Source organism: Poecilia reticulata, chromosome 10 (genome assembly GCF_904066995.2).
Source record: "Poecilia reticulata chromosome 10, P_reticulata-male-v2, whole genome shotgun sequence".
Lineage (NCBI taxonomy): Eukaryota > Metazoa > Chordata > Actinopteri > Cyprinodontiformes > Poeciliidae > Poecilia > Poecilia reticulata.
The window spans coordinates 25,073,916-25,097,647 of NC_088839.1; the positions used below are offsets into that span (position 1 = coordinate 25,073,916).

The 23,732-nt window shown below is 36.6% G+C and overlaps 1 protein-coding gene across 1 annotated transcript in view; it reads right to left on the minus strand.

Annotated features, from left to right (window-relative positions):
- Positions 1-19: 19 nt before the first annotated feature.
- zdhhc9 (zDHHC palmitoyltransferase 9) overlaps positions 20-23,732 on the minus strand; it is a 34,656-nt gene continuing 10,943 nt past the window's right edge. Inside the window, exons 2-9 of the mRNA XM_008420652.3 lie at positions 22,511-22,671; positions 16,879-17,037; positions 12,918-13,055; positions 11,975-12,023; positions 9,968-10,070; positions 6,143-6,246; positions 5,905-6,001; positions 20-4,653 (exon numbers count right to left, since the gene is read on the minus strand). Of these exons, the coding sequence (XP_008418874.1) occupies positions 4,483-4,653; positions 5,905-6,001; positions 6,143-6,246; positions 9,968-10,070; positions 11,975-12,023; positions 12,918-13,055; positions 16,879-17,037; positions 22,511-22,671 (982 nt within the window). The 3' untranslated portion in view covers positions 20-4,482. The remainder of the gene's footprint in view (positions 4,654-5,904; positions 6,002-6,142; positions 6,247-9,967; positions 10,071-11,974; positions 12,024-12,917; positions 13,056-16,878; positions 17,038-22,510; positions 22,672-23,732) is intronic.

The following is a 23,732-nucleotide window of genomic DNA, read 5'->3' on the forward strand; positions in this document are numbered from 1 at the left end:
AAAGTATTTAAAAAGTCAGTTTATAGTAAGACAACATTGTTTATTTAATGGACACACAGATCAAGTAAGAAGAAGTGAAGCAATTTGAATGAAATACAGAGAATCACAGTGTTAATACCAAACAAAGGAAACAAATAATGACTCCTTCAAAGTATCTGTATATATAACGCGGTGTGACTGACTGATCAGAGCATTCAGATCTGATCTTCGCTTCAACACAGGAATTATAAATACAAGAGCTAAGACTGGTCTTCAAAAATAAAAAACATATAAATCCATCAGTCCCTTTAAAATTTGCTTCAAAAACACAAACATCCCTTTTCTCAAATGTCCACTACTGTACCTACATTCCTGCTTCTTCACATTAACACCAAGCCGTCTTAAAATACCTTTACAGTAAAGGAGTTCAGCTTTAAGTTTAGCACTTTTTACTGGCCATTTAACATTTAAAATACAGCTGTATCATGGCAACATTTTGGCGTCACACAAGCTGCTTTAGAAATGTAAACTTCTGTAAATTTCCATAGGTTATCATGATGTTATGGATACGAAGTGGCCAGCTTTATTTTAAAGACATTCTGTTAGCTCCAGGTCTGAACCTTCATTAACAAGTGCCTTATTTAAGATTAAACTAAACCCCCTTCGACTCTTAAATAAATCTTTTTGGGCAGAAATGTCTGATATAAAACTTGAAGTCTACACAAGAAAGATTCACAAACACAAACTCTGTCTCGCATACAACACAGTCACTACTACAGACTCGCTATCAGCTAACACCTTCTAAATACTAACGTGTGAAAAGATCTTCCCGCTCTTTTCTCTGCGATTACATCCCGTCAAAACTGTCTGATGTGTCAGGAGCTTCTTCTGCAGGAGCAAATATCAGGAGACGGAGTTTACTGAAGAGGCAAAGAAGAAATAGAAGAGAAAACGCAAAGGAAGGAATATCACCTCCGCCATAGTTCACAGAAGGTGCTGTACGATAAACCCCAGCCACGCTTCTTTATCCGTTACTTTAAGATGTTTCGTCGCAGCTCTACCTAACAATGTTCAATAAATAATGGTTTTACTTTTCATTTTGCACCACAAACTCCAGTTTCTCATCTTATCAGATGTTTTTGTGGCCAAGTCAAAGGTGGAATAATGTATCTCTAAAAAGAGTTTTCTATTAACTAAACTAGTTTTCCAAATCTCACCAGATCAGATATTAGCAGCTAGTTAGCGTGGCTTAGCTGAAAATGTGATTTATTATTATTATTAAAGACTAAAGGTACTCATTTACATACAACCCAAATGTTAATATGAAATTTGAAATTTAGAGAAACAAAATATACATCTGTGTGGGATTACAAACCATTTTTCTAAGCAGGGGTTTATTTTTACACTAAGCTAAACTATGCTAAAGTTAAACTAGTCAGTTCCAGTAAATTTTAATCACATATAACTGGATTTAATCTGCTGAAAAACTTGCAGCCGTATAGTTGTGTTTTATTCCCCAAAATGCCCAATTATCTTTTAATTATCTAAACCATTTGATTGATCCAATTTAAAATGGTCACAAATTAATCTTCAATTTACATCTTGAAAAATTTGAGTCTAAGTATTGTAAAAAAAAAGAAAAAAAAAAGAAAGATTGTACCAGTTTTGTTAACGCAGAGTTAATTACAGAATGTAGTTATTCTACTTTATTGTTGCTCTGAAAGTTAAATTAAGGAATCAGTCCTGCTACCGTAGCAGCTAATTAGCTTAAACTTAACTTAGCAGAAAACAGAAAAGCTTCATTTATTTTGAGAAACCTTTACAAAAAGGAAAAGACATTTTCCTTTTACTAAGCGGCGCATTTAATATTGGCTTATATTCACACAAATATAAGCTAAGTTATGCTAAGCTAAGATATGCTATGCTAAGATGCACCAAGTTTTTTAGTTGCTTCCATCAACTGAAAAATCTGATTTAAACTAAGCCAAGTTCATTTATGATAATTGTTTTGTTTTTTTTCCTTCAAAAATTCAAATTATATTTTAAATATCTAATCATTTTGTGAAACTCAGTTAAAACAGACAAAATCAATTCTGGATTTTTAAAAATCTTTTTAAAAGCTTCGAGTCAAAATGTGTTTTTCAGTTTGCTTTTTAAACCAGATTAAAGTTTAAATTGTCCCTTTTTCCTATTTTGTTCTCAGTTAAATGAAGAAATCCACACAGACCAATTCAGCATTCACAGCTAGTTAGCTTAGCATAAACAGAAGAAGCTTATTCTGTTTAAAATACGTAGAAATCATAAAACACTTGAAGATTTCCAGAAATACAAATTACTGTCATTGTCTTGTAGCAGATTTACGAACCAATTTGTCACACAAATGTAAACTATAAGCTGAGCTAGGCTAAAATAAGCTACGCTAATAAACTAGCAAGTCCCACCGCGTTTTTTAAGTGGCTGCAGCAAGATGTTTGCTATCTTTTCTTCCAAAAAGTCAGATTACATTTTGTAGCTGATTTTTGATTCAACACTGTTAAGAGGATCGTCCCTGTTGCTCGAGTTGCAGCTGCATTGATAAGGCACTGTTAATAATGCGAGTGTCGACGCTCATTAGGCCTTTTCTTTCCTCAGACTCAGGGGTTCAACACCACCTGCAGCCTCAACGTCACACTACATCCTTAGTTCTTAAAATAAATAAATAAAAACTAACCCACAGCAGTTGAGATTGATTTAAAAAAAGATGCACATACGTGTGAACAGCATTGAATGCAGCAGAATCAGAAGACAAGGTAGGCGTTACCTGGAAGGAGTCCGATCTACGAGCGATTCCTCCCGCGTCCCCGTCACATGTTCCCCCGGGTTAAACCAACTCATACCCATGTTCTCACAAAGATGCTTTTCCAGCCTCACAATGGTTTGCATAGGGTATGTAATTTATGTACAGCATAGATGACGCACTGCAAAAACAATAAATACTACCAAATACTTATGGTCTAGGTTTAGTGCAAATATTTTAATTCACTTAAAATAAGATAAAACTAACATACAAGCAGTTGGGTAAATGTAAATGTAGCATGTGAGTTACATTTACTCACATGTACTTTTAGGAGTATTTTTACTAAGCTTCACTTTTTACTTTTACTTGAGTCATTTTGTTCTTAAGTATTTCTGCTCTTACTTGAGTAAAATTTCTGTTTTCTACACACTGAATGAAAACATGTTTTAGCCAAAAGTTCACCAGACACAGACACACTCCTGCAGATTTTGTTAAAATTTCATAAGGATAAGCCTACTTTTAATATTTTTTGTTACTAATATGAATTATTGTTATCTTTGTCCTTGAAACACCAAAATTTTCACTTAACTTTATATTCTGGTCGGTCTGATGATTTAATTGTAAAATATTAAATGATTGATAATTGGATCAGTTACTCAGTACTTGAATATATTTTTTACCAAATACTTTTTTACTGTTTCTTGAATAATTTCTTGGATGCTACTTTTCAGTCTTACTTGCGTAAAAACATGTTGAAGTACTGATGCTCTCACTTGAGTATAATTTTTAGATCTTCAACTCCCCTCTGGATTTAAGCAGAAGAAAACTGTCTGGTTAAAGTTAAATGTTGGACAGTTCTGGAAGAAAACTGCAAAATACTTGAAACTGGGTCAGGGCCAGTACCTACAAGTTAGAATGTCCCAGTCAAAGTCCAAACTTAAGTCCAATTAAGAATCCATAGGAAAACTTGGAAAGAGATTATCAAAAATAATTTCTATCCAGTTTAGACTTTTTACTTTTACTTGAGTAAAAATACGTTGCAGTAGTGATACTATTACTCGAGTATGACTCTTGTGTACTTTGCCCACTTCTGGTCACATCTAACTTTTCCTCAACAGGAGCTTCTTTTTAGTCAATTATCTCTTAATATTAATGAAAAAGTCGTAGTTTCTCTGGCAGATTTTTGCACTTACAAGAAAACATGTTTCCCTTGTTACAAGTGAAATAATCTGTACTTTTTCATCAATATTCAGGAATTATTTACTCAAAACAAGCTCTTACATCTTCCTGTAAGGTAGTTTTATTTTATTCATGTGGCTAAAATATCTGCTCTAGAAAATCTAAAATACTGGGTAGGATTTAGAGTTTCTGCAGTGTTTTTGATTCAACCGATGTTCAGGAACCGGACCCTTCATCTCTGATGCTTGCTATAACTGAACTGGCCTCTGGATATAAATGTTTACAGTTTCAGATGATGAACAAACAGACTAACAATCAGCGTTGGCTCTCCGAGCAGCATCTCTCCTACGAGTCTTTTCCATGCAGTGTTCAGGAGACGGGAAGCTGCTGATTTTCCTTCTCTTCTAGGAGTCAAACGTCTCTGCAGGAAAAGCGCAGGCGCTCCAATCCGTTAAAGGTCAAAGGTTAACTGAATCCCCCTCATATGATCAGGTGTTGATTATTATTGTTTTTCAGTTCGTGAGTCGACAGATTGCTGGTTCATCCAGCTACTGGTTCTTGGCGATGGACGTCTCTGCATCGGTCTCGGGGGAAGCCAGCGGCGGCAGCTTGGCGGCCGGCGGCTGGTCGTCTTTCGGGCCGGAGCTTTTCTCTGCTGCGATGCTCGGCTTGACGTCGTCAGGCGTGTGCTCGTTGGGGATGAGAGGAGCTGTGGTTTTCTGTGGAAAACATGCAGAGAAAGAGGTTAAAAAGAGAGAAAAGCAGATCACACCGAGGTCGTCATGGTAACACATCTTACTGGGTGATAAATCGTTCCAGAATTTATTGCGATAAACGATAATATTGTTGTTTTCAGACTATTTTCAACTAATATAATGCAAGATCATACTCTTAAAGATCAATAAGCTTTAAGTTCTGATTAACATTTAACACTGGAAGACATTTTAAATCTCCAAAATAAAGAAAACAACAGAAATAACAAATAAAATGAATTATTAAGTCTCTGTAAACAAAACTGTCCTTCAAAATAAAGGTGTAGTTGAGACCAAAGCACCAGATTAAAAACTTTAATCATTTAGTTTTTGAAGAGAAAAAAAGAAGACAAAAACAATAAATGATGCAAACAGAAATGATCGAGTTTGCTTTACGTGATCATGTGGTTAATTGATTTATTGCTTATTGTGACAGTCTTAGCCACACTTTTCAGATTTTAATCAGTCCAAAATTTTACAATTGCAATTGTTGGCAGCTTTGTGTTGATCTCTTACAGAAAATTATAATAAGGTTCATGGTTGACACATGAAAAAATGGTAAAAGGTTAAAGGAGTACGGAAACATTAAAATCAAAACCACAGAGCAAAGAGAGTAAATATTTAAAATAAAAATTAAACATTTGGATAATATTGTTCAACAAAATAATAATAAATCAAACATTTGGATGTTTTGATTTTTGTTACTTATTTATTACCAATGTTATCACCGTGTATTTAATATGTAATAATAATAATAATAGTAATTTAATATATTAAAAGATATCATAACTTAAGATTTTGCATCCTAAAAATAAGCAAAAAGCAGACAAATATCCTGAATTAATAAATTCTCTTTTTACATCTCTTACTTCTTTTTGTTTGTTAATTTTTATTTTATTTTTATTTTCTAACAAAATTTGAATCAGGAGAAGCTAAAACTGCAACTCAAAGATTTCTGGGTAGAAAGTATTTACAGATAAAGAAGTTTAGTTACAATTTTTATGCAAAATGTTGATTTTATTTTGCAGTTTTGTTTTAAATACTGCTTTGAGTGTATTGTTCTTTAAGAAATTATTATTTTTTAAGTCAGTTTACTCCATTAATCAATGACTAAATCAGCTGACGATCATTCCAATAATTGATTAATCTGATGAATCGCTGGTTGTTTCGCTGCGCCTTGCAGCAGAGGACTGACTGGGGGTGAATTAATGCGCTCACCGTAGTTTGTGCCACTGGGTTGTCGAAGGAACAGGGACCTTCGCTGTTCGCAGCAGCGGGCGAATCCTCCTGCATCAGCCCTCGTCTGTCCAAGACGCTGGAGGGCAGAAAACGGGTCAGAAACTGAGTGTGGCGCTCATTACTGATCCGAACAGGGAATAAATGGGGCAACCAGACCAGGAAATGCTTTATAAGTAGAGAAGAAATGAGGAAGCTGAAGGAAAGCGGAGGTATTCACCTGGGGTAGGTCGGCCCACACAGAACCTCGCAGCAGTTTTTGATGATGTTCTTGTGGCTGTAAGGATTCTGGCCTCTGTTCTTCCCAGACCAGGAACCTTTAATCTAAAAAAACAAAACACACAGCAGCACCAATTAGAGCAGCAGCAAACAACACCAAAACACGCCCTGCAGAGTCAACCGGTTCACTCCCACAGTCCCTCCTTCAGCTTATACCTTATTCAAAAGCATGCTTCCGTTTTTAGACGATATTCCCACCGGCTTTGGTTTGACCTACTAAAATTCATCCTGCAGGATTAAACGATTCCTGCTTTAACTCCGTTCGCCACAGAGAGAGTGTGGAAAGATTAAAAACTCTTAGTTAATTCATGAACATGCTTTATGAAATGGATTAATGACAGAAATGCCTCCACATTATCACGGCTGCATCTCCACTCATCACATAACAGGGTTTGAAATTTAGCTCAAGTTAATTAAACTAAACAACGCAGGATTTTAACTATTCATGACGAGTTTATCTAGACTGAGCAAAACCACAAAATTTCACAAAGTATTTCTCATGCAAATATCTCAGCTTAAGTAGCATTTCAGCAAGATACAGGAGCTTGTTTTAACAAATTATTTTTTAATATTGATGAAAAAGTTCCACTTCCACTGAGATTATTTCATCATGGCAAAAATGTCTCGCTATAAGCAAAATAATCTATGAGTGTGACTAGAACTTTTAAATGGAAATTTTGGTATTTTAGGGGCGAAAATTACAATAATTAATATACGAAAAAAAATAACAAAATCAGGCAACAGAAAATTTTCCAAATCAGTTTCTTTCAATAAAAAATTGATTTTGAACATTTAACAAAAACTGCAGGTGTGCGTGTCTGTTTATGGTGGATTTTTGGTTGAAACATGTTTGTTTTTCATTCAGTTGGTAGAGAAAACAGAAATTTTACTCAAGTAAGAGCAGAAATACTTCATACTAAAATTATTCAAGTAAAAGTAGAAAGTACAGGGTAGTAAAAATAGAAGTTACTCAAGTGAATGTAACTGGTTACTACCTAACTCTGCACACTCAGTGATAAAAAGATGTAGATAATCCAGATTAAAATATAGATAAGTGCATCTGTAACATGACTCCTACAGCTCAGCATGAACTAAACGACCCACCTGCAGGGCAGAGAAGACAGAAAAATGCTTCTGGTGGTAAACATGTAGGTCACCAGGCACCGTATGTGTGTGTGTGTGCGTGTGTGTGTGTGTGTGTGCGCGTGCGTGTGCATGCGTGCGTGTGCATGTGTGCGTGCGTGTGCGCGTGTCTGTGTGTGGATGTACGTGCGTGTGTGTGATCTATGGGAAACCAGAGCGGCTGCACCACTCAAGGTGCCTCCATCATGCCGCTGTGCTTCTGGCTGCGCTCCCAGACCCTGCAGGTATCGATGCATCTATTATTAGGCTGATCACAAACGCTGAAGCGACCGGGCTGACAGCCATCGCTTCATCTCCCGCAGCGGGAAAAAAATAAATAAAAAATCACAGGTCGCAATGCTTCATTACTGATTAAATGAATGGAAAGAATGAGGCTAGTCATCCCACTGGAAAGGAGCAAAGGGACGTAAATTAATCATTATAACAAAGTAGAAGAGCTCAAACCACTAACATCATCGTTCCTGCTTCGTTTTTGAAGTTCTGCAGTCAGACGTTGGCTTGAAAACACAGAATATCTATTGTGAATCTGTTCTCACTTCTGTGGGTAATTAACGACCAAACACAGAAAAAATGATCAATTGTTCTATTCTTATCTGGTTTGGGCCTCAGAAGCTTTTCTAAAAGTAGCCCAGAGGTTCGGGGAAAGAAAGAGACGAGTCTGTTTTGCCCTCAGATGTGACAACGGCTTTAAGACTAGAAGCTATTTTTACGTATTTTTAGATGATTAGATAACATCGAAAAAAAAACTGCCATTTCAGGTTCCAGCTGACTTAAATATGCTCAGAAGCTAAAACAAAATCCAGAAACAAAATGGAGCTGAAAACAATACAGAATGTGTTGAAACAATACAGACAATGTAGGTGTTTTTACTTTAAACAGACATTTTATCAACATATTTACACATTTTTATACTTCTGTTTGAGTCTCTACTGCTTCTAAAAACAGCCTAAGTAATAAAAAAAACACCCTACTCAGTCATTTCTTGGCAATAAACTGGTGTTTTTTAGTGTCTGGAAATGGGCCGTTTTTAAAACCTCCCGAATGTTAAGTCACATTCCGCAGGCAGTGCACCGTTACCTAGCAACCCCAGCCAGCCCAGAACAGTTACCTAGCAACCCCAGCCAGCCCAGTGCCGTTACCAAGCAATGGCAGCAGAGTTCTAACTCTTTTGGTTAGCTGGTTAACAGGCTTCAATGTGTTGGGTTGGAATAAAACAGCTTTTGGGTGGGTTGTTAAAATTTGAGCTGCTTTTCACAACATTTGGTGGATTTTTAGAAAGTTTTCAGAGGAAAATTCTTATTAATAGTTGTTGTTGCTATGCGGCAGAAAAGCACAAAACTTTTCCTAAAATGCTTATCTTATTAGCTCATTTATTTTTGAAATGTCTAGAAACTACTGAATGTGAGATCATCAGTGATTAGTCACTGGTTAAGTGTTACTATTGTAAAACAGAACTTCATGGGTGATATTATTTAAAGGACATACTGTATTAGCATAAAAAGTCTCACTGTGTTCAAAGAGTCCCTATTGGACCTGGTACTGGTCAGAATATAATAAAGGAAAACGACCTCTGGCATATATAATTAACAGATATATGTGACTATATCTGACTTTTTTAACATGAGTTTCGGCTGAGATTTGGGCTGATTTTTTTTGTTTTTTTTTTGTTTTTATGTTGTGTTTGGGCTGGAAACTGTTGCAGCTGTATGCACTGTACAATGGCTTCTGGAAAAGACAAGAGTTTTGTTGCTGACTTACAACTCAGAAACCACTTGCTGTGTTGTTGTTGGTTGAGCAGGAGGCTCTACTGATGCTTTTCAAATATGTCCAGTTGCATAATTGTTTTTAGTCATTTTGGTGCAAGAATGATTTTGTGCAAAAAATGTAATGAACATGTTTAGCATACCCCATAGATCTATCCTAACATGTTTAAGGAAGCATAAGTTACCTTTAAATTATTATTCATCTGCAGCTTCTTTTTCTATCACGAGAAAAAAAAATCTTATTTTTTTACAACAGAGTCGACTTTAGTTTACAACACAAAGGTCTTGTTAAACAAGCTGCAGTTTACGAGCCCCTCTGTCCTTCAGGGGTGAACGAGGTGCTGCAGTTGTCACGGTAACGGTATCGACTCTTCGATGGCGCAGAGTTCACACCTCAATGATGCCATTAGGATTTCTCATCACTGTCATCACAGACTTGATTATCTACACTGTCTGCGAAATTTCAGAATTACCAAATGTTAAGCATGTTTTCAAGTTGAATTATTTTTTATATGCGATTAAAACATTTAGATGTACAGTTTGAGAATTGTCAAAGAAATAAAAAAGACAAAAAACAGAGATAAACAAAAACAGAAAAAAGGAAGAGACGATGAGAAAAAGAAATGTATAAAAGAAAGAAAAGAAAGGAAGAAGAGGGAAAGAAAGAAAAGGAAGAAAAATAAAGAGAAATAGGAAAGAAAGGGACTGAAAAAAGAAAAGGGGAGAAAAAAATATGAGAAAAAGGGAAAAGGAGAAAAGAAAAAAGAAAGAAGGTAACAAAGGAAAGAAAAAATAAAGAAAAAGAACATGAAAGGAAAATTGGAAAAAATAAATAAAGGAAAGGATCCTAAACCACTTACGTCCTCGTTGGTGGTCTGGTTCAGAGAGATGAGGTAAGTGTGGAAACCAGTCAGTCCCACCATCGACCACAGGGTGAAGAAGCACACCAGCACTTCCAGTACAGTGAGTTCCAGTTAAGAAACCACAGCAGAAAAAGGTCTGAGTCATGGCCGCCGGTTAAACAGACGGCGGTGTGAAAACAGCTGGAAGTTATATAAGGTGATTAAAGACGCTCGACGGAAGAACACGGAGAACGGACGGATTCCTGCTCCTACAGACAGATTCACGTTTGATTAAAGGTTACAGATGCTCTTTATTTTCTTTATTGTTTAGTTTTATTTTGTTGTGACTTTTGTTTACCTAATTCAGTTATTTATATTTAGTTTTTAGAGTGTGTTTGCTAGTTTTCATTAGCTAAATATTTTTAGCTTCAGTTTAGTTTTTAGTAGTTATAACAGTTTTAGTTTTTTTATACTTTGGTTAATTTTTAGGTGCAGAATTCAAAAAGGTAAAAGTATTTTATTGTGATTATGTTTACACTGATTGGGTAATGAGTACTGAAAGAAGACATATTTTCAAAAACTATATTTTACCAACTGATTCTGGTGTTTCATGCCAACCTTTGCTGTCAGGAGGATTATGGCAATTTACCGACAGCTGACGTTGTGTGGTAAAAAAAAACAACAAAAAACATAAATTTCACATCGGCTTGAAAGGCTAATAAATAGATATTAAAAACAAAAAAAACAAAGGTTGTTATATTTATAACTTCAGCATGTTTTAGTTACTTTTTATAAATTAACAGTATGGTTCCAGTTAGTTGCAGTTTTTCCTCCGTTAATTACCGTTTTTGTTTATTTCAGTTAATGAAAATGTTTTCTCAGTTTCAGATTTTGTTATTTTGTTAGTTTCAGTTAACTAAGAACCTTCAGATCTTGTTTCCATCTTGGAGTAGTGAGGATATTCCACCTCTCTAAGCTGTGCTGTAAAACCTGTCAGGAACCAAATGGGACCAAACATTTGTTACTGATTATTCACTCCTGGCACTTCATTTACAAGCCAAGAAAAGAAACAGTTTGGAACAGATTGCTGAAAAGAGGAAGCTGCTGCTTTGAGAACAGGACTGAGAGTCCCTAAAATAACCAGTTGACTTCCTCTGATGTATAAATAACATCCGTTATGAATATCAGGCCCTAAACTGGGGTCAAATGTCAACATTTGGGAAGAATAAATCCAAACTGTCCGTTATGATGTCACTGAGTTAACTTGTTTGTGTTTCATAAAATTATGTATCCCAGTAATTTATCTACCAAAAATGAACAACACAGGTATATAATATTTCATAACTTTTTGATTTACTTAACTGAAATTAACTGAAATTCAGTGTTTTTTTATAATAATTATATATAGAGATGTACCAGTTTGGTTTTAAGTTATTTAAGAGCGTTTTAAATACAGCGCTAGCATCACTGCAACAGGAAAGAGAAAAACAAAAAACCAAAGGATGAATCAATCCCAGAATAAACTTTTAGTTAACAATATAATCTGTTACTGATAAGGTAACTAATAGTAACTTCATTTCCAATAAAAATGTGAGCAAAATGAGGATATTCTGCTAATTTCAAAAAAACAATTTCCATTAATAAGAAATGTAATTAAAATCACAAGTGAACAAGTTTGTTTATGTAATATATGAGTAAAAAACCAGCAGCACCATCATCCTCTTACCACTTCCTGTCATAATTCATTGTGGTTTTCACCAGTAGTAACTTGATGTTGTTGATAACATGACTTGTGTGAAGTGAGGAAAGTGTTTCGATTGCATTTTTGCAAAACACACTAATTTTGATAAAACCGAAAAAAAATCATCCTAGCGCAAAAACCTTTTATTGAAAAAATTTATTTCTAAATTGGCGTGTGAAGGAAATAAGGTACGGACAAACGGAGGAAGAAAGTTCTTGACTTCCTTAAAACATGGCACACACACACACACAAACACACAAAATGTATTCATGTTTAAAGGATATGTTCCAGGTGTTTCCTTCAAGGTGTTCAGAAAGCCTTGATCCACAGAGCCTGAGCACAAAGAGAGACAGACAGCAGAAACAGGGAGGTAAATGTGCTTGAAAAGTAAAACTCATATATAGAGTATGGCACTAAAGGGGATTTATTATACAAAATTCAAATTTTGAACATTTTAGTATATCCATTTGGGTTTATACTGCTTCTAAAAACACTCAAAACACTTAAAAAAACACACCAGACAGTTTTGGCCAATAATTGGCTGATGTTTTTTTGGTGTCTGGAAGATAAGCCATTTCAAAAACCTCCAGGTTGTTAAGTCACAATCGACAGGGGCTGCGCTGTTACCTAGTAACTAGCTGAGCCCCAGCAGGTTTGGTCAGCTAGTTATACACTGTATGTGATGTACAATGGCTGCTGGAAAAGACAAGACAACTTACCATCCAGAAACCACTTTCTGCATACTTGTTGGTTGTGCAGAAGGCCCTACTTCTGCTTTTCAAACATTAATTTTTATGATGTAAAGAAGTTTGAACTGCCTTGTTGTCGAAATGTGCTGCATGAATAAACTTGACTAACTGATGTGCTTGCAGCCATTTTCACGGGAGAGTCTGGGTGCGTGGCCAGCAGCAGCTTATTTGGATTTAAAGTGACAGGACGCCCTAAAAATGCTCTTTCTGAACAGGCAGAACTGACGACTGAAATCTCACTTTCTAAGAATGACTTTGTGCAAAAAAATGTACTGAAAAATGTTTCGTATCGTCACGTTTTCCTTTAAAATAAGAAGGTCAAAGGCCAACTATTATCTCTTTCAGTACAACAAAAGCAGCAAATCACGTCAGGTTGCTTCTGAGGCTCCAGTTGATGCAACATGAACAATCAGCTGCTGTGACGCTCCTGTTGCGTCACGTTCTTCCAGATCTGCCACATTCATGCCGCCATACTCACGCATGACGACGTGGACGATGTTGAAGGCGAAGATGTAGATGGTGAGCAGGGACAGCGTCAGGGTGAACAGGTAGAAGTACCTGTAGTTCCTCTTGCCCACGCAGTTGCCCACCCACGGACAGTGGTGATCAAAACGGTCTGAAAAACAACAACAATATTCTCTGTTAATATGTGAAAACAACAAGCTGAGGCATTGTTATAGAAATCGAATGTGTGAAAAATGACACCAGCTTTCTGTGAATCTGGAGTCTAAAAATAGTTTTCTTCCTCCTCCGTGTTTGGAGCGAAGCCAGAGGAAAGCAGGGCAGGGTCGAAACGAACAACAGGGAGAAAACATTCCTGCACGGATATTTACCCCAGTTTCACAGCAAGATACTGAAAACATGGTCAGTATCTTGTATCAGCATTTAGCATCTTTAACCTTCTAGGTTCCTCATAGGCCTTCAGATTTAAACAGAAGTTCAAACACTTTTTAGAAGCTACACAGAGTTTGAGGGAAATTGTTTGATTTGGGTTTATTTTATTTATTTATTTATTTTTTGACACAAATTTAAATTACTTGTCAACAAACTTGAGGCAAAAATGTTGAGATTTTTCCAGAGTTTCTTTCTAAATTCATCAATCCTTTAATTTTTTTTACTTTTTGAAAAGTCAAATAATGAAGTTCACAATAAAATTGTAATTATATTTAAAGCAAAAAGGATTTAAATAGGGAAGAAAGAAAGAAAGAAAGAAAGACAGATAGAAAGAAAGAAAGAAAAAAAGAAAGAAAAAAAGAAAGTAAGAAAGAAAGAAAGAAAGAAAGAAAGAAAGACGACAGGAGGAAAAGTAGAAAACTAGAAGACTAGAAGGACAAGACAGAAAGGAGGACACTAGGAAGAAAAGAAGACGAGTGAAGAAAGACGGGAAGGATACTAGGGAGGTAAGAACAGAGGGCAAAGGGAAGTAAAGACAGCAGAAGAAAAGAAAGATAGATAGTAAAGGAGGACAAAGATCCAAGGAAGGTATTAAAAAAGGTAGGAAGGGGACAAAGTAGGAGGCAAAGAAAGAAAAGAGAGACAAGAAGTTGGGCAATAAGGAGACTATGAAGGAATACAGGAAAGTTTTTTTACTGCTGTTTAATCAGATTCTGTTAATAACCGAGTTCAGTCTGACTGTTGCTAACAGTCGTCAACGTAAACCCGGATCTCATCGGGTCACAAGCTGAAGGAAGCAGCAGCAGCATCACAGGAACGTTTTAAGTATTTAATATCACATTAACATCGGTCTACTCAAAGCCCGTCCACCTTGAAAAGAAAAACCATCTTCCAGTTCGCCTAGCAACAGCAGCCACTCAGGTCGAGAGCAGCTAACAGGGTTTCTGATTGATGCAGGGTCTATCTGAGGTACACAAAGCAGCAGGAGAGTAATCGTTCACACTTCAGGAAAGTTCACTCTAAAGCTGCAAACGTTGCACTTCCTTCACAATCAAACCGAGCTGTGAAAATTTAACTGCACTTAAATCCAAGATTTATTCGGTTTCAAACGGACAGCGCTCCATCACAAAAGCAGAATTTGCTCCTCTTCGGTTTGGTCAAACATTAACCTTGACCTTGAACAGGTTAGGAAAAATCTATGGTCTAAACAAAACATGCTCATTAATTTGTTTGCACAAAATAATTTTTTGATAATGAGATTTTAGTTTGGTCAGTTCTGCCTATTTGAGCTGTTTAATGGTCTCTGTCACTTTAAATCCAGATAAGATGCTGCTGGCCACGCCCCCAACTCTACGTTTGCACTTGCATATGAAAATGGCTGCAAACAAATGCAAAATTATGCAACTGTACATCTTTGAAAAGCAAAAGTAGAGCCTCCTGCACAACCAACAAGAATGCATTAAGTTGTTTCCAAATGGTAATTCAACAATGAAATACTTCTCTTTTCCAGCAGCCATTGTACAGCACATTCAACGGTAAAACCAGCTGACCAGACGTGTTGAAGCTCAGTTTGGGTTGCTAGGTAACGGGGCTGGGTTTTATTAAAGGTTTTAATTAAAGGTTTGGTGTTTTCTCTGACAACTATTGTGAAAGAATTTTCCTCTGAACATTTCCTAAGAACTCACCAAATGCTGTAAAATGCAACCCAAATTTTAACAATCCCCCCAAAGCTTTTCTTTTTCCCAGATTACAAAGGACTTGATTCTTAGATCATAACAAGACTCGGGGATATCTGTTCTACAACACTATTACATAGTAACACTTGATTAACCAATAATTATTAATCATTGATAATGTCACATTCAACCAATTGCATTTTAAAATAATAAGCAAATTCTGTGCTTTTATGCCACACAAAGACAACTATCGCAAAAGAATTTTCCTCTGAATACTTTCTAAAAATCTACCAAATATAAAAACCAGCCCAAATTTTAACAACCCGCCCAAAGCTGTTGTTTCCAGTCCAACAGCCCAAACCAGCTGACCAAATGTGCTATAGTTGCTAGGTAACGGGGGTGGGCTTGGCTGGGGTTGCTAGGTAACGACACACTGCCCACTGAATGTGATTTATTTTAAGGTTTTTAAACAGCTCATTTACCAGACACCAAAAACCATTAAAGTTATTGCTAAAAAAAGACTGGCTGTTTTTTTTTTTTTTACACTTTAGTTGCTTTTAGAAGCAGCAGAAACTCAAATGGAAGCATAAAATTATGCAAAATCTGAATTTTGCATAATAGGTCCCCTTTAGCTAGCATGAAGATGATTCCTTCAGTAAGAGCGACTGAGGCGTGTCGCTGTGTAATGGCAGCCTCTCCACAGCAGGCGCACACAGACGAACCAGTGTTCACAATGACTCAGCGTTTATTCCCTCACTGAGGCGCCACTGTCTCCTCTCATATCGCCCATGACTCCAAGGCTTCCTTCAAACACAGCCCTCAATCATCAGCAGCCAAATCACTTTTACTTTGCGAGGTCGGGAGGCGACACGCGCCGACAGCTCCCAACTCAACATGGGCGGAGTCACAGTTCAAACCACCTTCATCGTTCAAAGCACAGGCTGCAACTCTTAGTACTTCCACCCCGTCTGCTTAGGTCAGCGTCTATTTTAAAAGCTTTTTAAATTATTTTATGAATGCTGATATGTCTGCAGGCAATTTTCCTCCCAAATCTCTCTTCCTTTAACCATGTCTAACTCAAATAACCCATTTCACCTGATTTTATTAAAACTACACTGCAGCTGCTGCTTGGACCAACTTTTAAAGTTTTACCTTTTGAGCTTCTTACAAAGTATTTTTGTCTAGTTTCTATGTAAATACCTGTGAAATGCCCTGTAGTAGTGTTTTAGCATTAGCTTCCAATAAATACCCTGTTGGTATAGCACTTTAGCATTAGCTTAAAGAAATACCTTGTTGGTGTTGCACTTTATCGTTAGCTCCTACATTGTTTGTTCAGCTCTTTAGCATTAGCTTCAAAGAAATACCTTGTTGGTGTAGTGCTTTACCATTAGCTTCTGCTAAATATACTGTTGATGTAGTGCTTTAGAATAGGCTTTTGCAAAATACCTTGTTGATGTAGCAATTTAGCGTTAGCTTCTGAGAAATACCCTGTTAGTGTAGCACTTTAGCATTAGTTTTCGCTAAATACCTTGTTGGTGTAGCACCTTAGCATTAGCAGATCTAATGTTTATGATTATTGCTTTAGGGTTATCACAACTATCTTTTAAGTTAGCGGTGCCCACCACTAGTTTAGAGGTAGACTTGTTTATCTTCTAAATTAATATCGATTAAACATTAATTGCATTGTAACGAACATAATTTACTTTTTTTCTGATAATGGAAATGTGTGATTGATGCTTAATTGGATGAAATAGTGTAGGCATTTGTTGAGAATGGTTTGATGTTTGACAAACGGTGGTACTGGTTGGTTTTTGAACGTTAAAGTGATTTAAAGCAGCCAATTTCTGCAGCACCGCTGAGATGGCGTACCAACACAGTTGTCACAGATGCTGCAGTGAGACGCTCGCGGAGGCCGGAAGATCTTGCAGGTGTAGCAATACTTGAGCTTGACGATCTGGTTGTTGATCTGAACGTTACGGATCCGAGGTGGAGGTCGCTGCCCAGACGGGACGTTCCCATTGGCTGCCTCTGTGAATTAAAATAAAAACAAGATGTGAGCACAGAACACACCGACAGATCATAGTGACTTGGTTCTGGAGTTGTTGCTAAAGGCTCGATGTGTTGCTTTTGGAGATTTTTCAGCTTACTTCATGTTGTCAGACTGATTCTGTTTAAGTGATTTATGGTTTCCACAACCTGGCAGTAATTAAGTTTTGGTGAAATTGAACTAAACTTTTCAAAAACTGTAACCAGTAACAATTATTTCATGATTTACCAAAGAAGGAGGAGTCATTTTTACAGTGCCATTTCTGCAAAAATTAAATCGTTACTTGAAAACTGCATAACTGTTTACTTTACTGATATTGATATGAAACATTCAAGTTTGACAAAAAAGCAAAACCAGAAAAAACGAACCGAATAAATCTACAGAAAAAGATTAGATCACTAAAAAAACCAAAAACAAACAAAAAACAAAAGTAGAATTCAGATTTTGAATTCTATTTGTGAATTCTGAAATTTCTTCTCAAAATTCTGATATTTGTTTCTCAAAATTATGACATTTTTTGTAGAATTGTGATATAGTTTCTTGGAATTCTGACAACCTTTAGAATTGTAACTTTTTTTTTCAAAATTGTGACATTTCTTCTTAGAATTCTGGAATTTTTTCATAAATTTGACATTTTTTTCTCAGATTTGACATTTTTTCTTCACAATTGTGTCTTTAGTTTTAGAACTCACACATTTCTTCTTAGAATTGTGACTTTTATTCTCAAAATTGTGATATTTGCTTCCTAGAATTGTGACACTATTTCTCAGAATTATGACTCCTTGTGAAATCAAAAGTCAGAATCCTAAGGAATAAAACATCACAATTCTGAGGAAAAAACATCAGATTCTTTTTTCTTTTTTTTTCAGTTGCTCTGATCCTCTTCCATAGAAATGTTACGTTTGATTGACAGTTTATCATTTCTGCTTATGCTTCGCTGCAGAAGCCAGGAGGCTGACTAATGATCACAAGGCTGCAAACTCAGATCCCTCAAAAGAGAAACCGCTGTGGAGAATCGACCATTAAGTTGCCGCAATGAGCAGACAAGAATTACCTCTTAATGGGAAAGAGCAAGCATGAATTTCCACATGAATTTCTGGAGATGCATTAAGATAAAAAAAAATTATATTAGAGGGAAGTTAATTCTCTCGGCTGGAGAAAGCATACAGACAAGAGGATAAAAGTGACTCTAATTTAAACTAATAGCGTATCAACATTTGTTTACAGCCTTCAGTAGAGGATATCTGCCATGTAAAGTGGTTTTTGCACGAATAAGTCAGACTCATTATGAAGCATTAAAATGGTGAACAGATTTTTTCTGACAGTAAGAGATAACCAATATTAATCATCCAAATAAAGCTGGAGAAGGGCCTTCGACAGAAACTGGGAATAATTTGAGAGAATGCACTCAGAGGGATTGATGCCACTCCCAATGGAGGCCAATCTGCTGGAGGCGTGACAGACAGGAAACAGCTTCCTGGAATTAGAAACCCTCCTCAGGAGCGCCACCAACAGGATGAGGGAGGGAAACACCCAGGCTGCAGCAGCCACATCAAAATGTCTGCCTGGCTATTAAAATGGCTTTTTACATAGAAATAGCTAAATTAAGCTAAGCTAAGCTAAGCTAAGATAGGATGCACTAGAAACTGGACACACTGCAAAAATGCAAAATCTTATTTATGGACTATTTCTAGTGCAAATATCTTACAACAAAGACTAACAAAACTAACTTATAAGTAACTTCTCAGCAAGATACAGGACCTTACGTTAAGTAAATAACTCCTTAATATTGATGAAAAACTACTAGTTCCTTAGGGAAATTATTTTACTTACAACATGAGAAAATGTCAGAGGAACTAGTCCTTTTTCATTAATATTAAGGATTATTGACTCAAAACAAGATTCTACATGCTGCTAAAAAAACTACTGTCAAGTTAGTTTTGTTTTATTTCATCTGTAGTAAGATATTTGAAACAGAAACTAGAGCTAAATTACTTGGTAATATTTTGTGTTTTTGCAGTGTAGCAACTCCATGGTAGGTCAGGCCTTTAAAGATCTGTGATTGGCCAGAGAACTGCAATCGATGCACTCCTAATAATTATTTATCATAATAATTATTTAGATGTAATCTATATCTATTAGAAGATTAAGTATTACTTTAATGTTAACATGGAAGCCAAATAATATTTTGGAAAGTGAAAATGTGTAATTTTGCTGCAGATGGCCCAGAAACTGATGTCCACTAATTAGTAAAAAATATACACATATATATGTTTGAATAAAATACAATCCTAGCACAAGAATTGCGAAATATCCTTTTAGTAATAGATTAAAAGATGCGTCACTTTTTGGTGCATAATAATTTTTTCTTTTTGTTTTTCTACTTTAACCTGCAACACAAGAATAAAAAGATTTGATGTTTTCTATTTAATAAGTTATTATCTAACATAATAAAATTAAACCAAGGCAGTGGTGTAATTATAACCAAAGCCAAAAGTATCAGAATTAAATAATTTACTGAGCAATTGCTCCAGGTGCAGCTTGAACAGGGATTTCAGGTCAGTGTGAGGATTTCTGTAAAATCCTTCATGTAACCTGCTGCAGCAAACTGCAGCTGGTCCATTAGGGCCATCAGGGCCACAGCAGAACCGCCATCCTCCACGCAGAGTGAGTCATGGTCATAATGAGAGCAGCAAACCCATCTTCAGAGGGCTGCGTGCCTCCGCTCGCTCGCTACACTGACTCCCTTAACGCCGCTGCTCCAGAGTTTCCCCACAGTGAAATTTAAGCACATTTCAATCAGGACTGGACAATAACAGATTCAGAGCTGCACAGCATTCTGGGAGATGTAGGCAGAGGAAAAGGCTTTGACCAACATTTCATTTCCCTGTGGGAGTAATAAAGTATTTTTGAATTTGAATTTGAGTCAACTCACTCACTCACTCACTCACTCACTCACTCACTCACTCACTCACTCACTCACTCACTCACTCACTCACTCCTCAGTTACCTAGCAACTCACTCACTCACTCTTTGGTTGCCTAGCAACGACCTGTTACTTACACAGCAGCAGTTTAAAGTTCTGCCACTGTGTCTCATAACTGCTTAAAATTTAAAAAACAACGCCGTGGAGTGAAAACTGGAAAGGTTACACGATCAGTTTCAAATGTTTAAACAAAATAAATAATTATCAATATCGTCTGACATGAAACGCTTAGGAATTGAGTTCGTCACATCCTGATAACTCTAACTTTTCTTATTAAAACGTTTTTCTTGTTGACTATGGTGTTGTAATGAGACAGAAATTTTCGTAACCTGGACCTAATAGAACTCACATGAGGGATGATTGAAATAAGTCACTTTTTGAAAAATTTGTATGCTACAAAATAAAACAAGCCAAAACAAATTACTTAAATTGGATCCGAGATGAAAAAGAATTAGAGATTTTATTTTTTTAAATATATTGTCCAGCTCCTTAAGGAAGTAACTAGAAAAACAAGTTTCTAACATAAAGCATGAATAAACACGGTTCTGCCTGCTTGCTGCCAAACAAACCAATCTGAAACATTTATTGATCATAAATACTTCTAGCTTTAACCGCTACAATTTTTCCCGCATCTCTGCTTGTGATTTTTCTCCAGAAAGCTCCCCAGGTAAAGATGAGGTAAAACATGCTGATGTCACTCCTGTAGCTGCCCTTAAATGCCTGATCATAAAGGTTTGATCCTGTCAGTAAAGACCGAGAGCAAACTCCAGGGATTTTAAAGACACATGTAAAAATTGTCTTCATGACGTCATTTTAATTAGGCAAAAAATACAAAAATTAACTCTGTGAATCTATGTTCAGTATTTGAATCAGAAATCACAGAGAAAGCTTCTAAACATGGGTCTTTGTTTTCACATTTTTACAGTAAATTTGTAGCCTTTTTCCTACATTTTTTCTTCTGCACATTTGTCCTTTAAAAGTTAATAATTAGCAGACTTGTATCTCTGGTCTCACATGCAGCTGTAACATTACTAATCAGCTGGTCGTGTTTGTTTTGCCCTGCCAAACCAAAGACATTACACTCCTTTCTACTTATCTTGTGGCAAACTGGAACCACAGTCATGAGCAAATATATAAAGATTGCCAACCTGTCAAAAGGTCGGACACCTTCTCACCAGTGAAGTGGTGTCCAAACGTTTGACTGGTAGGGTTTATATAAAACTCTGGAAAAAAATTGAGACCGCTTAAAATTATCTGATTTCACTCTTTATGTTTAAGTAAAATGAACATTGTTCTTTTATTCTATGAACTACTGACAACACGTCTCTCTTACTGTCAAACTCTCTGAGTTTTTTTTTCTACAATGGCCCTGATACACCACATTAGATTTTGCATGTTTGAAAGAAATGTTCCTAGTTTTCAGTTTCTTTTGGGCTCAATTGAATAAATGTATTTTCAGTAATAAGAACTGGATTTGGGTCACTGTGTTTCAAAACTCTTGCTATATTTAGCCGAGTTTAGCAAAGCTGGCTTCTCAGCACACCCCTGGATTAAGTATTTTGGTTTTTGTCAGTTCTTGGAAAATAGCGTACGATGTTTCCAACTCTCCACATTTTTGTTTTTTAAGTAACTGAAACTTTTCTGAATTTGAAATGTCATCAGCTAACAGATGGAAGCAGATCTGGTTGCTTATTAGCCAGCTGTTGCAGATTATTTACATTTGTTTATGAGGAAACTCGTGGACATTTAATCAGCAGTGACTAAACCATTGTGTGTTTTTGGTGACATATGACCAACACTTAAACTTAAACAGTTTAGGATATTTCTATGGGCCATACAAAGCATGTTCATTACATTTTTTTAAAGAAAACCATTCTTAGATAATGAGATTTTAGTCTGATTAGTTCTGACTATTTTGAGCTGTTTTAGGGCCTCTTGTCACTTTAAATCCAAATAATCTGCTGCTGGCTGCGCCCCCCACCTCAACGTTTACACTCGCACGTGAAAATGGCTGCAAACAGATGGACAAACTGTACATCTATGAAAAGCAGAAGTGGAACCTCCTACACAACCAACAAAAAAGCAGCAAGTTGTTTCTGGATTGTAAGTCAACAACAAAACATTGTTCTTTTCCAGCAGCCATTGTACAGCGCATACAGCGGTAAAACCAGATGGCCAAATGTCCTGGAGCTCAGCTTGGGTTGCTAAGTGATGGAGCTGGGGTTGCTAGGTGACGTCGCAGTGCAACAATCAGGAGGTTTTTGAAACTAGCCAAAAAACAGCTGGTTTTTTTTTTAAGCGCTTGGGTAGAGACACAAATGGAAGTATAAAAACATCCAAACCATGAAATTAGCATAATAGATCCTCCTACACAGTTACAACATTCATTGGCTCCATTAGCTAAGCTGAGTTCAGGTTCAGATGATTGTTTTTCCCCTCTGAGAATGGAGACGAATGCATCTACTGACCGATCTCCATCTCTATGAAGTTGGCCTCCTCTGGAAGGGCCCGAGGCAGGACCCCGGGGTCGCTGAAGCTCGTCCTCAGCAGCATGGCTATGACGAACAGGAAGAGCAGCACGGCAAAAACCGGGATGGCAGGAGACAGGTGGACGGCCAGGTACGGACACCTGCACAGGAGCACGGCAAAAAATGTTGCTCTAGTTGGAAATAATACAATAATAATACAATACAGCATTTATGAACTCTGAGTTTGAGGATTTTAAACTTTTAACTGGCAAATTAACACCTTGGATTAGGAAACACAAGATTACATGGGATATAAAATTGGAAGATTCACTTTTAATAAAAATAAAATCACAGTAAATGCTCATGACTTAACATGTTCACAATTACATGAGCCCCTTGAACAAAATAAAGTTATTACAGAAAAAAAACCAGCCTGATGTTTTTTATTTTTTATTGATATCTGTATTGGTCCCAATGTTGAAAAAAATTCTGGATCAAGTATTGATGACAATGTCTCTGATTCATAAGGGCAGATCTATTCAATGTAATTCTCTACTCATGATTTATTGATTTTACATTATATTTAACGTTCCAATTGCTCTTTCTGAACCATTTTATTTGTAGCAGTTTATTTTTTACAGAGGTAGCCAACTTATTGGTTTCATCAGCTTATCTTTGTTATTATTGGTTCTTTTCCTCCTAACTGCACTGATTCAACAAATGAAAGTTGTTTTTACATGTTTTCTTTTGAAGCTATTTGTGTATTTTAATGTCCTGTATTAATGCAGAGTCCAAAAAAAATTGTAATTCAGTACATTTATGTCTGTGTTTTTAGTCCCCAGTTGCTACGTGATTAAAAGTCTACGTACAAACACAGCGAACATTATCCTCTCAGTGAGGTCGCACCAGAACAGAAACACTCTGATCTGCTGCTTTAAGCATGAGGTCATGACCTTTTAACCGGACCTCACAGCTGTGCATAAACAGGCCGCAGCCTCTTCGCTGGCGGAGAACATGGCTGGTATCAGCATAGCTCTGGTAGTCGGTCCAAGCGGGCCGAGAGCCAGCAGGACTCCTCTGAACCCGCCTGCTGCTTGGTAACAGATGGCAGCTGCAGAGCAACGAGCTGCAGCAGAGCAGCAGCACCGAAAGCTCCTGAATGCTGGTATTAATACCTGAACTGCTTCATCTCTGTTAGATGGAGACGTTTATTCATAAAGCT